We start from the raw sequence: 19868 nt of genomic DNA, 5'->3' as shown, positions 1-19868 counted from the left end.
TACTTTTGATCACATAGTGTAGTTGTGCTATGATCTGCACACCGTGCATCCAAGAGTAAAGCTGTTAACATCAGTTCACGACAAGGAAGTGCGTTACCATATTTCCGTTTAACTCTACGGTCCGCTGTATGTACTAAAGGGTATGTGCTGTCTAGAAACAAAACCATGCAGTTACAGCATTCACACAGCTTCGTCGTCTGAATATCATAGTTCTTAAGATTAACCTGTCGATCGGCAGGCCGGACAAATAAGCTACGCTATACGTATGGCTATTATTTCTATCTTTGAGGGACACATCTAAACCACAAAAACTTATCACTGATGAAACTTAATTGACCTCGGCTACGCCAGACGGTGCACTCGCACTCGCGTGACACGAGAATGAAATTCATGCTATAGCTCCAGACTCTTTGTTAATCAAGAAAAACATTTTGAGGCACCAGCTGTACATATACGTATATACACCTGTATCCTCAACTGGCATCAGTTTTAGCAAACATAATCATGCAGAGAAAGCTGGCCTTAAATGAAATTCAAATAGGTTACTGCTGCATGTCCAGTACAAATTTGCTCCATAATAATAAGCGTACGCCCAGTAACCCTCTAGACACCGTCAGGACATCTTTCTAGATACTTTTCTGTGTCGACCTATCGATATCTTTTTACATCACTCGACACTTATTATTCAGCACTACATCGAGTATTACGATTTACAGTTTCATATAAAATTGCAACATATCATTATTCTGCCCATGGAAAATGAACTTGAACATCTTAATATACGCACGAACAAATAACATCAGGAAAAATGATAATAGCAGTTACATTCACGACAACTGTTTTGTATCCCGCGTGGATAGGCGGCGCGTGGATCTGCTCCTGCAAACTGAAGGGTAGGCCGAATGTAGGAAGCGAGTAGGAGCAGGAAAAGGTGAAGTACTGCGGTACTGCGTATAAGTTAAAATTCTTTTGCTGGTGTATGAACATGTACAAACTATAATATTACTTAACTTTGGCTCAGATGAGCACGTAGGTGCGAAGCCGTGCGGGTATCAACGCTAAGAGCTGCTAGTAGTGAGACAAACTATCATTGAAGTAACTGAAGTAACGAAGTCTGTAATGACTAGCTCCCTATGAAGTTGCTTGGTCGTCGGCTCGAAATCAAATGGGCTGAATCTGGATCGGCGCTCGTAGAGCTGCGCAGCGTCGGCTAGAGGGCGCTGTCGTCGGTGTCTGTCGTAGTGCCAACCTAAGAACTTGCACCTAAGCTGTGGCATTGTAGCGATCGATACCAAAAACTGCTTGATGCAAACGGAAAAAGAAGTTGTACAAAGAAATGAATTTACACAACTCACCGTAAAGAATTCTTTCTATCAATTACGAAGATAAAGCGGAGAAAAAGGAAATACAGGAAAAAGGAAAAAAAATGTTATATAGTGTCGTAACGTTATCTTTACACTGTAATTCAACATAATGAAACATTCCAGGGAATCCCAACGCTGTGCAGGTGCGTGTCCGAGATGCATGTAGATCGCTGAGCGGCAAACGGGCGAGATGGCAGCGACGGTGGCGGCACCGGCGGAGATGAAGCGCGAGGTGCGCCAGCAGCGCGCCAAGATGTCGCTGCGCCGCAAGAGGGCGCTGGCGCCGCTCCAGCAGCAGCAGGTCAACGGCCTCTACGTGCACTCCAGCCCGCCCAGAGGTACGCCAACGCACGCTCACCGCCTCCACTACTCTGAGGCAATGCTGCTCAGCTGCGGATACAAGATGGGGGCGTCACGGACACTGCCAGAAAAGGGAATGTAGTGTACTAACCACTGATATAAACAAGTGTCCCATGATAAAAAAGAAGCACCCAGAAGACGTGCAGATATCAGCTTATCTTCGTACACGGTGGGTATGTAAATGATTGGAATTGCAGTTCTCTGTACAGGTAAAGTAGTCATCAGAGTGCGTTACTGTTGTTCGTGTTGTTGTTACCAGGCCTAGTAGGGTATACAGGCTAAATCACTTAAAACTTGCACCACAGATATTGCGGAAATGGAAAGTGCTATCGAAGTGCGGTTTTCACAGAACTGATTGGCACTGAGGATCTCGTATTGTCAGCCAATAAACATATTGCAATAATACTTAGATAGAATATCTTTTGTGTTATAATTTCTAAGACTTTCCCGGCGATTTGTTGTCATCTCGTAGAATCGGGTGTACTGCCGGTGGTCCGCGTCTTCCCAACACGATATTTCGACGTCGTAACTGGGCATCACCATGCTACAGAAAAATGCTGAAGATTAGATGGGTAGATCACATAACTAATCAGGAGGTATTGAATAGAGTTGGGGAGAAGAGGAGTTTGTGGCACAACTTGACTAGAAGAAGGGATCAGTTGGTAGGACATGTTCTGAGGCGCAAGGGCTCACCAGTTTAGTACTGGAGGGCAGCATGGAGGGTAAAAATCGTAGAGGGAGACCAAGAGATGAATACACTAAGCAGATTCAGAAGGATGTAGGCTGCGGTAGGTAATGGGAGATAGACTTGCACAGGATAGAGTAGCGTGAAGAGCTGCATCAAACCAGTCTCAGGGCTGAAGACCACAACAACAACAACAACTGGGCATCTTCATCAGGTGTTCCCTGAGACTGGTTGACGAGCTGGCCTTCTCCCATATTTATGCCTGGGCGGTGTGTGGCGCTCCGTATGCCTTCCGCGCCCACTGTGGCCATTTCTGGTTGTGGTATCAGTCTCTACGCGCTCCATCTTCGGTCCGCGCCCGTTGCGGCTCTCTTCTGAGGTAGCCGATATCCCAAGGAGTTCCCTATTGGGTCCGCGCCAGATAGGCGCGATCCTAGCACTATCATGGCTCTGTTGAATTTCCTTATGCTGTCCGCGACCGCGGCCAGTTTCTCTCGTGGCCGAGCCATTCTCCTGGCCTTCTGAACCCGGTATGCGCCTGTGAGGTGCGCTTCCTGCATCATCCGGCTGCTGTTGGAGCTGCATTTTATGATGGCCATCCTCCAAGGAGCTTGCAGCCGCCTGGTATCGCGTGTGCCGTTCTGTTCCGTTACTTACGCCCTTGGACTCTGTAGTTCATTCCGGCAGGAGGGAACTTTTGTTTCTGTAGTACTTCCAAAGCAGGATTCCACGCAGTACTAAGCTGTTATCCTGCTTCCGGTTGATCAAGTTGTCTGCCAACCTGATTTCAATCGATTCATTAATGACACTAGCCAAGAATAGGGGGGTCTGAGCAAGGATCCTGGTTTTGTCATAATCCATGGTGTGCTGAAGTTCCCTCCTCCAGGAATGAACTACAGACGTCCAAGGGCGTAAGTGACGGAACAGAACGGCATACGCGATACCAGGCGGCAGCAAGCTCCTTGGAGGATGGCCATCATAATATGCAGCTCCAACAGCAGCCGGATGCCGCAGGAAGCGCACCTCACAGGCGCATACCCGGTTCAGAAGGCCAGGAGAATGTCTCGGCCACGAGAGAAACTGGCCGCGGTCGCGGACAGCATGAGGAACTTCAACAAAGCCATGATAGCGCCTATCTGGCGCGGACCCAATACGGAACGCCTTGGGATGTCGGCTACGTCAGAAGAGAGCGGCAACGGGCGCGGACCGAAGATGGAGCGCCTAGAGACTGATATCACCGCCGGAAATGGGCATAGTGGGCGCGGACAGCATAGGGAGAGCCACACACCGCCCAGGCATAAATATGGGAGAAGGTCAGCTCGTCAACCAGTCTCAGGGAACACCTGATGAAGACGCCGAGTTACGACGTCGAAATATCGTGTTGGGAAGTCGCGGATTCTACGAGATGACAATATCTTTTGTGCAAAAATACACTTTTTAAAATGAAAAATGCGTACTGATACAAACAACCAAAAATTATGGTAAACTAGGATGTCCGTTCTGCATGTAGCAGGATTATAGCGCGAGTTGTTTAAGAGATACCGTATTTTGGAAAGTTTCCACACCGACACTTGTTTGTGGCAATCAGTCTGCGTAGTTGCTGGATACAATGCTGTTACGGTTATTCACAGAGTGCTTGTGTGTTTCTTGAGTGCATTGCGACTTGCTAGTCAGTCAGTGTGTCACAGTCCAAGAGCAGGTCGTGAGTGGAGGATGGGATATATCGATGCAGAAAAAATCGATATACTCATGGTGAGTGGAAAGTGTAGGAAGAATGCAGTTCGTTCTTGTACGGTGTATGCGGCAAGATATCCCAATAGACGTCAACCATTTCATCAGTTAGTTATCAACCAGTTAGGTGAAAGTGGTAGGGTAACACGTAAACAGCGTAACAGAAGGGAACAAGTGACAACGGAAGAAAGGGTATGTTCCTGCTGCTGTTACAGTTGATCCACACATTTGCTCCTGCGCAATCCCACGAGGAAGTGGCATGAGTCACGGAGGTGCCCTAAGCATTCTCCATCGGTATAGATTCCATCCTATCACATCTATCTCTGCCAAGAGCTGCATGAAAAGGATTATGAGCATCGTGGTTACTTCTGTACATGGGCATTAAGACAGCATAATCCAGATACATCGTGCACCCTGTTTAGTGATGAAGCGACATTTACCAATTGTGAAATTAGAATTATATTAATACCTTCAGCTGTCGACGGGCTTTGATATATATCAACGGGGATACGTGAAAATGTGTGCCCCGACCGGGACTCGAACAGGGGATCTCTGCTTATGTGGCAGACGCTCTATCCATCTGGGCGACCGAGGGCACAGAGGATAGTGCGACTGCAGGGACTATCTCGCGCACACCTCCCGCGAGACCCACATTCTCACCTTGTATGTCCACACACTACATTCGTAGTGTCCCACCCCCACATGTCCGAAAGAACAGACACCATATCCATATAAGTATATATTTACCAATTGTGGCGATGTAAATCGCCGAATCATGCACTATTGGTCTGATCACAATCTCCGTTGGCTTCGTCAGGTGAAACGTCAGCGTCCATGTGCAGTGTAAACGTTTGGTGTGAGATGGACACTGAACGCGCACAGGTATCGCAGCCACCCGACAGATCATCTAACACTGATCCTAGAAGACGTTCCTCTGCAGACTAGGAGGAACCCGAGATACTAACATGTTGGCTGTCCAGCCTGTACTGCACGGAGTACCACAGTATCTTTTCACGAATTGTTTCCAAATCGTTGGACTGGGCGCAGAGAATCAATACCTTAGCCGGCCTGGTTCCCCGGATTTGACACCTGTATACTTTGTTCTTTGGGGAAAGCTGAAAGACGCCGCCTACAAGGACATACAAACGACATCCGACGATACGCTGCAGACTGCTCGGCCATTTCCGCGGGAAAGCTAGCACGTGCGCGGCAGTCGTTCCATACCAGACCGGAAGCTCATATTGCCGCTGCCGGTGGTCATTTTGAGCACAACCTGTGATGGTCCATTGTCTCGTTACTGATCAGAACCCAATAAGTAGTATACGCACTTGTTTTGTTCTTAAGTGTGTGCTACCACAGGTATTGTACAAGCGTCCGTGTGAGAACTTTTCAAAATACGATATCTCGTAAACGACTCACACTTAGAATCCTGCGCAAACACCACTGACATATTTATTTACGCTACTTTTTGTTTGTTAATGTCCGTTGATATTGTTCCATTTAAAAAGTGTACTTTTGCACAAAAAATACAGTTTACAATTACTATTACAATCCGTTGATTGGCTAACAATACAAGCCGCTGATTGACGATCCATTCTGTGAAAACCGCACATAAACAGCACTTTACATTTCCGGAATATTTGCGAGTTAGGTGATTCACGCTGCAGAAGTGGCAGACGTTGGCTGGTAACTGTGAAGGACAGGGAGATGCCTTATACTCGCACTCGCGTGAGACAACTTTTTCAGCACTTGACTTTCAGTAGTTTGAAACGGGCCTCAGTGTGGGCTTCCATTTGGCTGTGTGGTGGAAGCTTGCAATATCTAGATTTGTGGGGCATTCGGATGTTACAGTGGCCCGATTTTGGACAGCTCTATAGCATGAGAATAGATATACTCGTCACCATGGTTCCAGTATGCACAGTATCACAAGGGAAGATCGCTGTATTGTGCATCAGGCACATCATAGGCTCTTCATACCTACGCCTTGGATCCGAGAACAAGTAACTGACTACCTTAGCATTCTGTGTAATCCAGTACCATCGGATGGAGACTAGCAGCAGCCAGATTATTACATTCCCATGTGTGGCTTGTCGTTAACACTACAGACAACTGTCCGCAGCTCGTGGTCGTGCGGTAGCGTTCTCGCTTCCCGCGCCCGGGTTCCCGGGTTCGATTCCCGGCGGGGTCAGGGATTTTCTCTGCCTCGTGATGACTGGGTGTTGTGTGATGTCCTTAGGTTAGTTAGGTTTAAGTAGTTCTAAGTTCCAGGGGACTGATGACCATAGATGTTAAGTCCCATAGTGCTCAGAGCCATTTGAACCATTTTGAACTACAGACAACTGTGTTTAGAGTGGTGCCGTGACGTGTGTGCATGGACGGCTAAATACATTGAGAAGAAGAAAGACATAGGATTGCTCTTAATATCGTGTCGGACGTGCAGCAGCTCGTCGTGCCAGGAACTGAAAAAGTCGTTGGAAGTACTCTGCCGAAATACTGGGCCATGCTGCCTCTATAGCGTCACATAACTGCGAAAGTGTTGTCGGTGCAGGATTTTGTGTACGAAATGATCTCTCGATTAAATCCCATAAATTTTCGAAGGGATTCACATCGGGCAATCTCTTTGACCAAATAATTGGCTCGAACTGTCTTCAACTGTTTCCCAGTGACATGGCACATTGTCACCTATAAAAATTCCATCATTGTTTGGGAGCATAAAGTCCATTAATGGCGGCATATGGTTTCCAGGTAGCCGGACATAACCATTTTCAGTCAATGGTCGCCTCAGTTGGACCATAGCATGCAGTCCATTCCATGTAAACACAGCCCATGCCATTATGCAGCCACCACTAGCTCGCACAGTGCTTCGTTAACGGCATGGCCCCATGGCTACTTGGAGTCTGGTCGACACACGATCCCTACTATTGGCATTTACCAACTCAAATCGGCACTCATCGGCACAGGCCACGGTTTTCCAGTCATCTAGGATCAACTTACACGGCCACGAGCCCAGGAGAGGCACTGCAGACGATGTCGTGCTGTTAGCAAACGCACTCTCGTCCGTAGTCTGCTGCCTTAGCCCACTAACGTCACACTTCGCAGCACTGTCCTAACGGATACATTCGTCGTAAATCCTACACGGACATCTGCGACTATTCGTGACACTGTGGATCCCAGAATATTGAATTCCCTAACGTTTTCCAAAATGGAATGTCCAACTACATTCCGCGCGGAAAGTCTGTTAATTCCTGTCTGACATCGTTTCAGATGAATGACATGACAACTGAGTGCTACGCAAATGCACTGCGCTTTCATACACCGTGTACGCGATACTTTTGTCACCTCAGTGTATGTGTTCATTGATAAATCAAGGTTCCGCACCAACCCGAATGACATCTTCGGCAACTATGGCGGCTACCTGGGAAGACGTTCCATTCCTCCAATGTTTTGGAGTGACAGAGCGGTGCTACTCATGGTGTCATGGTGCGAGGTGCCATCGGGTATGACTTCAAGTCACAATTGGTAATGACTGAGGGAACTCTGACGGTACAACAGTACGTGACAGGCATCTTGCACCTTCATGCGTTACGTCCCATGGCACAGTATCGCGATGCCATTTTTCAACAGGTCAACGCTTGTCCGCGCTTCACGTGTCTCTATGAACTGTCTGAATGATGTTGAGGTACTCCTGTAGCCAGCAAGATCGCAGATCGGTCCCCAATAGAACATGTGTAGGACTAAGTCGGACGTCAATTCTGTCCCAGACCCAGTATACAGGATGTCGGGGACCTGTTACAACATTTGTGGGCTACTTTGCCTCAGGAGAAGATACAATGGCCTCATGATACTGCCAACTGCTTCCTAAATTTGACTCTGTTTTGTTATCACTGGAATAACATCACATAACCTCTCAATCACTGAAGTTTTATTTAGTTTGTACCTCTCCTTCTGGGTGATTCTCTTTTTTGTCGGAGCAGTGTATATTTACGAACCATAATAACTTTTTGTCCAGAAGCCCTGTAAAAACTATATCAGTAGAATATTTTTAGCTACCATTGGGAGATTAAGCAGCATAATTACCTTTCTTTTATATTTCTTCGTTACCACGATATGAAGAGCAGTGTAGTTTTTAAGTGGCACATACTTTTTATTCCGTTGTCCACTTCTTTTACTGAAGACTTGTTTCAAAGTGTATTACGGTGTGCCATTCATGTAAATATGGCGTTACTAAAAAAGTAACACAAAATTGGTGCTGTGTTATAGTAACTCGTCTATTTGCTGAAGATGGCAGTAAAGTAATGGATACACAAGAAAAATGTGCACCGGTCATTCAGTCATCCATCTTCAGTTGAAGGTTTGTGTGAGTACTCGTATAATGTACACTAGTGGAGAGAAAGTGAAATGCTATTCATCGATGGAGAATATTTTTTTGACTACACCATGTTATCAGTAGCAAATATAAAACATTTATTAAAAATATTTGTTTCGCCAAAGGCATCTGTTACCAACTTGCAGGGCACAGTAAAATTAGCTGATACATTTCGAGGCTAAATAACTTCCAAACAAAGTATATGACAATTTTTATTTCATTGTCATCTGAATGTACATTAAACGCCATTTGTTACAGTAACTACTTCTATTCAAAAAATAATGTCCGTTAACTGAGTGCTGTTGTTGCGTGCACACTGATGAAGGCTTCCATCACTTGGGTGATCATTTCCTGTGGACTAGTGGCCACTTCCTGACGAACTGTGTATTTTATTTGCGTAGAGCCGGACGAAAAATACACTTGAGACATTCGCTCCGGCACTGCAATGGGGTCTAGCAAGCCTAGATGTACTTCTGGAGAAGGCCTAGTGTATATTGCAGCACACACAATATAAAATATAACTTTATTTAGACGTGAACAAGATAAAATACTTAACTCGGAAGCAATCTATCTCCAGAGGACTGTTCTGTATATTTGCTACTGTCGCTGAACACTATCACTTGATACAATACACAACGATAGTCTCATATCAATTTACAATTGGCTATAAACTTCGATACAGTTCGACTTCTAATACGAGGCGTACTCGGAAAGTAAGGTCTCATTAGGCGCGAAATGGAAACCACAGTGAAAATACAATGGAACTTTGCACAGATGTGTTGGGCAGTGTCTTTAGTGTGCCTATCGATCGCTTCACGTCGCTCTTTTCAGTTCAGAGCGCAAACTGATCACGTAAAATGCTAAAACAATGTCTCCCGCCAAGTATGTGGATCTGATGAGAGATTTCACCTGAGGCTATGCAGACCACATAACATAAATGTCATAAGTTTCTTTCTGCAAGACATCTTTCAGCGGATTTCTGCAGGGGTAATGAAGACGTTCCTGCAGCGTTTTCAATCCGCCACAATACAGCCCTTAATTGGGTCCCTCCGTTCTTCATCTCACATGAACCGCTGGCTACGAAGACAACATTTTGGCACAAGCAACGATGTTATACCGGGACCAAGGTAGCCCCTCAGGGCCGGCAACCCATATAACACCACAGAGGACGAGGTTGTCTATGCCCAAAGGCGTACCCAAAAGCACCATGATAAACACCGGCTATTTACACACAAGATAATGGAAACAGACATTCCGAGCACTACTTCCTGCAAACGAAAGGCAGACCAGCATAGAGAATAGGCGGAAAGCACAGTTGGCTGCTTTCTGTGACGAGTGTACTGGTAAGTTTGTACAACGCCACGACAAATGTCTAAATCGGAGCGGTGACTTTTTAGAGAGGTAGGTGGAAGGTGTGGCTAAATGTTGCGAATAATTTTTTTTAATTTTCACTGTGGTTTTCATTTCACGACCGATCGGACCTTACTTTCCGAACAGCCCTCGAATAACTCGTGCTGCTAGAACTAACGAAAACGATGGTGGTGTCGTTAGCGATAGCTGCAGTGTGGTGGTGAGCGGCAAAGCGCTCTGACGTAAGTAATCTTCCAGCAGCAGCGGCGTACAGAACCTCTACAGGCCGTGTCTATCCCGACGACTGTATGCTGCTGCGAAAGGCAGCGACTATCCTTACTTGTGGGTCCGTCGTGAGGTAACAACTTTTTGCCATGGCACCTTGTTCTTCAGACGACACCACAAGCTGGTCAATAGTGCGACAGCGATGAGTGTAAAGCAGGGATGGCGAAAACCAAATAATTTGGGCACAGCATAAAATGAGGAATTTAGGTAGGCCTTCCCTACCTAATCAAAATAATTCATTTGTCCGTCTGCACCTGAAGTCATTGTACCAAAGTTCATCGTGAACGGGCTGTCGGTGCCGACGCGACGTAGAAATTGGAGATGACAGATCTTCGCTCATGCTCTCTCACTGTGAGTCGCGGTGTACTCAGATACATCGGTAATAACACACTGTCATCCACTGTCAGATCGCATAGGTTGGCAGCTGTTTCAACAACGACGACTTGTGACCTCTACCAACAGGTACCATACTGCCGAATTATCGCGACGAAACAGTGTTACTATGCTTATTTTTCTTTGTTGAACGCTTACGTCGTGTGCTGCTATTACACGTAGTCAGGACCATTTTTAAACTCATGTTATTAAACAGGACTAGTTTGGCTTGGAAAAAAATTGCAAGATAAGTGTAATAGAGAGTTTTAAACTTGGTAGACTGAGGAACATGGCATGATTAATATAGGCCATAAAGAGGTGTGTCTTTTATGTTAGAGGACAGTAGCATGTCGAACATCGTCTGTAAAACGGCACTATGAAGCAAATCACAAATATTTTTGTTAAAAGAGCGAACCAAAGCAAAAGCAAAGCATTGCATGTGCAATTAAAGACAGGAATAGACAGTCGGATTCTATGATTAATTATGTTAACGAAGATTTTCATACGAGGGCCGCAGGATCTGGGATGCAAGCGTCACTGCCCGGCGAGGTAAACCTTTTGGAGTCGGGGAATTTTTGAAGGAAGCTTGTTTAGCGTGTACCCCGTCACTTTCTGAAGATTCTGAAAATAAAGATAACATAACGAAGCGCATCGAAGATGCTCCTTTATCTAGAAACACAGTAATCCTACAACTGGCGGGAAATGTAAAAGAAATCACACCAAGTCTTCTTACATTTCGCTGAGTCTTGACGAAACTACAGATGTAACTAAAGCTGCTAGATATTGTGTTGTAAGTGACGTCAAAGAGGAATTAACTGCGATAATATCGTTGCCAGCAACTATAAAGGACACATATATTTGTAGGTCTGTTAAAAATGCGCTAAGCGAAAAAGAAATACATTAAAAAATGTATCGATAACTACTGTTAGTGCTTCCAATGTGGAGGTAAAACAATAGTTTTATTATTTTATTCCAAGCACACATTAGACATTCTATTCCTGAGTTCCAATGCTTCAAACATCAACAAGCCTTGCGTGAGAGGGGTGACTTCACTTCCCTTTGTAAGACAATGGTCGTAGTAACGAAAATAATAACCTCATATCGTCGCAAGCTTCTAATAAAAGAAACTTCGAAGCGTTGGTAGAAGCCAGCTCGGTGTACAATGACTTACTGACCTGTGACAATATTCACTGGTTGAGTCGCGGCAAGACATTTTAAAGATTTGTGCATTGTTTGGAAGAAATGAGTGGAAAAGTGTGCAGTAAATTTTGAGTGCATGTCTCCTCGGAGTACAGCTGTATATTTATTACTTAAAAATGAATATGAATAGTCACAACAGCAATAAACTTTTTAAATATATATGAAGTTGCCGGTTTCGGTCTGTTTTAGATCATCTTCAGACCTTGCACTGAAATATGTACATACAATAGAATTAGAGGCATGTAGTAATATACAAAATACATCTTACATAACAAATAGCAAAAGAAGGAACTATGCCCACGATGGTAGATGGTGGCTGTGAACGGAGCAGGCGCCACACCACCTCCACGAACGTTAACTGCTGTTGAGTGTAGCAGCTCATGCCTAAATGCGCGATGCTCCGCCCACTGCACAGCGAACTATATCAGCGATAGCCAATCAGGCATACAGGACGTCAAACGGTTTTTACAATACAGTATATATAAAATGGTCACACGAAAGCTAACAACAGATGAAGAAATAGGTCCCTTATTCAATGTAACTGCTATAATCAACATTACGTCAGTCTCTGTTAAAAATGTATGTAAAAGAGATAACCAATCATAATCTATAGTGAGAACATCAATAGGCATGTGTGGGTATTTATGGTAAACTCGTAGACTGCATGGCAGCAAAGATGGCTTTTAGGCGACGCTAAAGGTTCCGGTTGAGACGGCGAGGTCATAAAGATGTCTGGCATCCAACAAGAGAGGACCTGAGAGCTGTAACTGTGGCAGGACAGGATCTCTATGAAAGTGCAGTAAAGTTTTTTAACATCTGCTAAAGTTATAAAGCACAAGTATTGTTTACAACTTATGGTGTATGTATATGCTAGTCTTTTCCCTGTGGCTTACTGAGCGAGTGCCGCAATGGTTAGTGCACTGCACTTGCATTCGGGAGGACGACGGTTTAAATCAGCGTCCGGCCATCCTGATTTAGGCTTTTCATGATTTCCCTAAACCGCTTCAGGCAAATGCCGGGATAGTTCCCTTGAAAGGGCACGGCCGACTTCCTTCCCCATCCTTCTCTAAGATGATAGGACCGATGACCTCGCTGTTTGATCCTCTCTCACAAATCCACCACCACCACCACCCAGTGGTTTTGCCCACATATATGTTCAACACATTTACTGAACACACCTCTTCCTCTTTTATCTGTGTCCCGCTCTTCCTCCCTCTGTTCACATTATCCTCCCACTTCTGTCTGTTGCCTCCTGCCCAATCTCTCCGCCCATTTCCTCCACCTTCTCTCCAACCATATCGTTCTCCCCCCTCCCCCTGACCATATCCTCCGCCACTCTTTTTCCATTCCTGCCTCCCCCTCTTCTTTTCCACCTGTTCACTACCCCTCTACACCTTCCACCTGATTAATGCATCCCACCTCCTACACTCTCTCCATCCATTTCCTACTCCCCTCCCTCCCCTCACTTGGTCCATCCGCCTCCTCTAACCATCTCAACCTGTCCCCTGCCACGCTCATCAGTATATGCAGCAATGCAGTAAGATGAAGCAAATTATTACTACTCTCAACAAGTCTCTCATTAAGGGTAGGTCTATAAGGCAGGCCAATACTACTCGTGACACAATATGCTTGTCATGCAAGGCAGCATACAGGTCAGGGCCTGGAAAACCGTTTCTTGGCCCCGACATATAGGCTGCCCTGCAAACCAGGTTGATTTGACAGGCTGATACTGTTCCCACACAACATGCCTGTGGTGCAGGGAAGCCTAAACACCACACGTTTCAGACCATACCTGCACTGCTATTGGAGCTAGGGGGATACAAGCCCCACAGTGCTGATACTTATGAGTTCTGCTGTTTCTGTGTCAAATTTGGTTGAAATCGAGCCGGGGTTGGGAGGATATCCCCAAATAAGTAAAATAGAGTTGGAAATACGTGGAGCAACTAATAATAAAGAGAAAATGCCGAAGGTATGTTGCAAATTTAGAGGGTACGAAGGGAAATGATCAATAATCGTGGATATGACAGGAAAGATTATTTGAATAAGAAACTTCATATGAACATATGCCCTATTGCGAACTGTCGATGAGACAGAACACATTTAACGTACATTGTTACTGATTTTCTGTTTTATTCAATAATCCTCAGGTTTACACACATATATCAGTTATTAAACGTTACAACTTGTGTTCTAAAACGTATAAATTGAAAAATTTATTGTTACTGATTTTCTGTTTTATTCAATAATCCTCAGGTTTACACACATATATCAGTTATTAAACGTTACAACTTGTGTTCTAAAACGTATAAATTGAAAAATTCGTATTTTAAATACATTAAGCTCCAAGCATTAGCGAACATATCACATTATAGCTGTTGTGCAGTTCATGACAAATGTTCGCATATCCCACCGCAAGCTTCAGTGCGTTTGTTCACTCTGCGGAGAGCATATTGTGTCGCTTGTCTGACTGCCTATGGACGTTCCTTAATGACGCGACCAAGCAGTTCATCTCGCATATTCACCTATCGTTGTACACCTAGGCCTTCATCCAAATCCATGAACAAAAAGCTAATAGCGAAATGTCTAGTGATCTTACAGCCCAAATAACTGAACAACTACGGCCATTCCAGTGATTAGGGTAAGTGCGAATGAGACGTTCCCTCACAGGTCTGGTAAGGCGTGGAAAAGCTCCATCACGCTGGAAATACACGTTAAGGGCCAAAGGAACTTATCAAGATATAAAACAATGGAACTTTCCAAAAAGTTCAAGTAATTCTGTCTCGTCATTCGCTCTTTTAAAATAACTGGACGTATCAACACGTTTCCTACCGTGCCACACCAGACATTGACCCACAAACGAACTTTGAATTCGGTTACCTTCAACCGTCGATGATTATTACGTGTTTCGTTGATTCCATTCCGTGTGAACGTGGTTTCATCAGTGAATAGTACTACTGTAAGCAAATGACTATTGTCATCTAACCACTGACAAAATTCAGGCAGTGTGTCATTTGAGTATTGTGGACACGCTGTATGTGAAATGGGTACAAGTTTTAGGGTGTAATGTTCGCCATACACGGTTCGTGGGGCATTGATACGCGCATAAATGTCGCCGCCTGCTGGTAGTAAGAGTACGCTGCACCGTTCCAACAGCTTGTCGCTGTCCCTCCTCACGTTATTGAACTACATGTTCACGAGAAAAATGAGAACATGCAAGAATACCTGCTTGAGCATTTTTCTGAAAACTCTGGTAATCCCTCTGCGATCAGGAATTCGACGCATCTGAAGGTTCTGACGGCATTCTTCGTTAGTAGCACGGTTACTGCCATCGCAGAAGCTGTAAACACAGATCAAGTCTGCGTATTCTTCATTAGTGCAGATGTTTGGCACTTTAGCAAGCGCGTGTACAAACACAGTTAAGCGACGCTTCTATTTTGAAGGTAGAATATTCAAAATTTCTAGGTGTGTGATGAGGGGTTGAACTGGAAAAAACACACTGAAGATCTGCTGAAACGTTTGAGTTCATACTTAGGCTATTAGGGTCATTACAAATTTTGGCGATATGGATCTCAGTAAATTAGTTTACCACGCCTATTTAAATTCTCTGCTTTCGTATGGCATCATATTCTGGGGTAACTCATCATTGAGTAAAAGAGTGTTCATTGCACAGAAGCGTGTAATCAGAATAATTGCTGCAGCTCATCCAAGATCATCCTGCAGACACTTATTTAAAGAGCTAGGGATCTTCACTGTAGCCTCACAAAATAAATAAATAAATATATATATATATATATATATATATATATATATATATTTATATTTATTTATTTATTTTGTGAGGCTACAGTGAAGATCCCTAGCATTTAAAAGGAAATTAAAAGAATGTCTTAATGACAGCTCCTTCTGCTCATTAGATGAATTTTTGGGTATAGTAAGTCGGTAATTCCACACACCCCCCCCCCCCCCCCCCAACACACACCAAAAATATATATATATTAAGTGCCATGTATTATTTTGTGTAATGTAATATCTTGTATAGAAACCTTTTATTAACCTGACACGTTCCACATCATTACGAAGTGTCGTATTCATGATCTATAGAACAAGTTCTAATCTAATCTAATTTGGTCTAACCTAATCTCTGATATAGTCTCAATCCCTCGCACTACATCACTCACAACACACCATAAACAACTATGCTTTCAACGTGCTAATTTGATGGGGGAAAGACATTCTGAGTAAAAAGCTTGAAAACAACGGAGTAGGGTGGACATAATAAAACGTCAAAGAGGCTGGATCGATAAGATACATAGATGTGCTCCACAAGCCGAGAAGCAAACGTACATTAAATGTGTTCTATCTCGGATTAGCCATTCGGAATAGCGGATACGTCCATACGAACTTTTTTGCTTCAAATGACCATTTCTCCTGGGGTACACTGTATTTGCTACATACTTTCGGCATTTTCTCTTTATTATTCGCTATGTGGCTATTTCATACTCGTAAAGTTCCACTTCCCACGAGGCTAGGAAGCACACAGAAAAGCACGTGAAGTTACTGACATTTCGTAGTCGGCTAGTCGAGATTACGTCATGGTTCCATAACGGTGTTAGACACAACATATCAGTCAACAAATTCTTCGTGGTGCGGTACAACAGTTTTTCACGACCTGCTCAGTTATATATCCTTTCCAAGGATGTTATCTCGTTCGAAAAGTGGTTGAGATGAAACTGTACTCTTCGACGGCAGAGTTACTATCGGGTTTGAAACAGAATCCAATTAAGAAGGTTTCATACTCGGCACTGTTGAAGTTCCGAGGAGAGTCACCCAATATATTGCTTCCTCCGACTTATACCTCGCGATTAAAACATGAAGATAAATTTTAGACAGTTTTGAGCTCCCACGGAGGGTTACCAACAATCTTTCTTCCCATGAACAGTTTGCGAATGAAACAGTAAAGGCGGAAAATGAGAAGGGTACGGAAAGCGACATCCGCGACGTAAGGAGTTTTGCGGAACACAGATGTAGACGTGGGATATTTTTACCAATACTATTCTTAAGCTGTACTACTTGTCTGTAGGTGGCACACCACACTCTCTGTTGGCATGTTGCAGAATCCGCGTTGATACGCCAATGAATCTGGCAGTTTCATTTTTGATGTGTCCATGGACAACCATAATAGATTGCTCATTTCTGCCAGGCTCTAAGGTCCTCATGTCGATCCACCTTTCTTCGCTGGTTCTCATAACCGAATGGCACAACGGAACTTCGTTGCCATAACTTACGTTAGCGGTGGAGTGTCACCTGACCGACTACTAGCATATCTTACACCATCTACGGCGATCCAAAGAGATCAGTGTACATTTGTAAGAGGCGACTACTAATTTATCCGGTGAGCTTCAAATATTGTTTACACTTGTGAGTCCGGATGGACAACCTAATAACATGTATACGATCACAGGTAGAGGTAAAGGTGGATAAATGGGCCCCCACTCTGTTTTTTTTATATAACAGCTCTTATTTTTAGTATAATCATCTGAAATTAACATAAAACGTTTCTCTAGTATGTCCTGCAATAGTTACGACATGTTTTGGTCCAACTGTTTAATATTTAAAACAAAATTTTATTTTTTTCCTGATACTCTGCATTTTGTTGCGTCAATAATTTGTGTTGGTAATATGGGCCCCAAGGTAGTTTGAAATAAAAAAAAACAAAAATTTGAAAAATATAATTTTATTTAATTTTCGTGTATAATGAAAGAAAGATTCACTCTGAACATTGTTAATTAGTCTACTGGTGGGATGATTTTCACAACCTCCGCCTAGCCTATTTACAATAGTCACACACATAAGCATCTTTTTCGCCTCCAGCGCATTCGTTTTAAGCCCACATCTCACAGGCTATACACTGGACCCAAAGTTCATCTTTTGTGTCCTTTGAAAAAATCCCTTCACAAAATAGACATACAGCGTCGTCAACATCAGGGACAGAAACTCCAACTTTTTATTTCTTGTGCAAAGCTGGTAGGCCATGCGCCTGACGTCATTTCTGGTAAGGCCGTAGAATTTGGATTCCATAATGAGAAGATATTTAACCAGTTCGTCCTCACGTCCCTGTGGTAAAACCGGTGGAAAGCCTTTGGAGCGTAGAACGAGGGACAGAGTACACTTTAACCTCTTTTTTCAACCCCATTTTTTTCTCTTTAATAGCTACAATAGCATTTGCCATATTTGCTTTGTCCCATGATTGCCGTTTCGATTGTTTTGGGGGTACAAGATGTGTTCGAGGCATCTGAAACACAAAGAGTAGTAATATATCATTGATTTTACGGGGCCCATAATACCAGCAGCAAAAGGGGCCCATATATCCACCCTCGCCATCTTGGGAAAAACGACCTTGCCTACGGTTAGTTTGGTTCGCAACCGACGTTAATTAACGTAAAACGGTATCCCAACAGCAAGCCAAATACGTTCCTTACCTTAGTTCTACTAATAACATGTTAGGCATTTGAGTTTTATTCAAGTAAACACTAACCTTTCAAACGTTTGATGACAGCGAAAAAATTCACAGCACAACTACTCACAAACCATGACAGCTACTACGTCTGCGCACTGTATAGTGAAGTTTGGCAACTAGTTTTAGTAGTTCATGTGCTCTCCGCTAGAATTCGTAGCCTGTACTTCCAAATATGTAGGGGGCCCATAATACCAGCAGGGGCCCATTTTTCCACCTTTGCCTCTACATGTACGCTTGGAAATTAACTTTTGAAATTGGCTATCAATGATAATTTAAAGGATATTATTCAAATATGCAGCCTCAGTTTATTACCGATTACTTCTCAATATTTTGGGGAAACTTTTTGGTACAGGAGAGAAAATTTTATAATTTCTTGCATAGCTTCTAGTCATATTACTCGTAAATGACATAAGTTCAGAATTACTAGCAATGATGGAGTTATTCAGTCTGCGCTGTACAGGGTTTCCCAAGAGTAACGATTCACTTTCATGAAAAATTTGTTTAATATAGAAAAGATATATCTATACGACAAGAGCACATATAAGACAGCAGAAGTCATTAAAGTACAACGTGGGCAACCTGCATGTCGACACGAAGAGACACTTTTTCCACCTCAGCCCTGAACACATTAAGTAATGTATGATATGTGATGATGAAACTTCTTGGCAGATTACAACTGTTTGTTCGGGACCAAGACTCGAACTCACGGCCTTTGCCTTTCGCGGGCAAGTGCTCTACCATCTGAGCTACCCAAGCTTCTGTGAAGTTTGGAAGGTAGGAGACGAGGTACTGGCAGAATTGAAGCTGTGATGACGGGTCGTGAGTCGTGCTTGGGTAGCTCAGATGGTAGAGCACTTGCCCGCCAAAGGCAAATGTCCCGAGCTCGAGTCTCGGTCCGACACACAATTTTAATCTGCAGGGAAGTATCACATCAGCGCCCCACACTCCGCTTCAGAGTGAAAATCTCATTATGTGTGATGATGTTAGCCGCCTCCACAATCCGTTCACACTGTTGATACAAGGTGCTGAATTTAACCCTATGCACAAGGGACTTGATCAAATGCCAAGAGAACCTCTGTCGATCCGCCGTTCAGGAAACATACAATTGACGTAATACCGAACAATGAGATCAAAATTGGTAGGAGCCCCGCCCTGCTGGCACACAACGGAATTCAGAATTCCATTAGACTCCAGCTGCGGTTCCAGGAAAAGCTCAGGCACATCACGGTAACTGATATTTGTTAAATTTAGTCTCCAAAAAAGAATGGTCCTTAATCCTTAGTCTTGGTCATCCTTAACCATACGTTTTTCTCCCATTCTTGTACCTTAAACGCCTACCGAAAGGTCAGTACATACTTCCATATGGGGGGCACGATCTTCCTCCACCAGGGGACTCGTTACCTGGATGCTATACTTCGTCTTCTTCAGCGTAAAACGGAGAGAACGGCAGACAACGGATCATGGAATGTTCAACTCACGGCTCAGTTGATGACAGGAAGGTCGTGGGCTCCTGTCAGTGGTCTCGTCAATTTCCAGAGCTGTGTCGTCAGATGTCGATGGTGTCATGAAGTTCCTCATTAATTATTAATTGGTCAATAAATAATTAATATATTGTCAAAAAGTCAGATATTGGTACTT

General features: G+C 43.8%; 1 protein-coding gene across 1 annotated transcript in view; it reads left to right on the top strand.

Annotated features, from left to right (window-relative positions):
• LOC126474660 (uncharacterized) overlaps positions 1–19868 on the top strand; it is a 421515-nt gene that overhangs the window by 34988 nt on the left and 366659 nt on the right. Inside the window, exon 2 of the mRNA XM_050102139.1 lies at positions 1508–1702. Coding sequence (XP_049958096.1) covers positions 1555–1702 — 148 coding nt within the window. The 5' untranslated portion in view covers positions 1508–1554. The remainder of the gene's footprint in view (positions 1–1507; positions 1703–19868) is intronic.

Source organism: Schistocerca serialis, chromosome 4 (assembly GCF_023864345.2).
Source record: "Schistocerca serialis cubense isolate TAMUIC-IGC-003099 chromosome 4, iqSchSeri2.2, whole genome shotgun sequence".
NCBI lineage: Eukaryota > Metazoa > Arthropoda > Insecta > Orthoptera > Acrididae > Schistocerca > Schistocerca serialis.
Note: the sequence above shows the minus strand (reverse complement) of the source record. Positions and strands in the feature narration are given on the sequence as shown.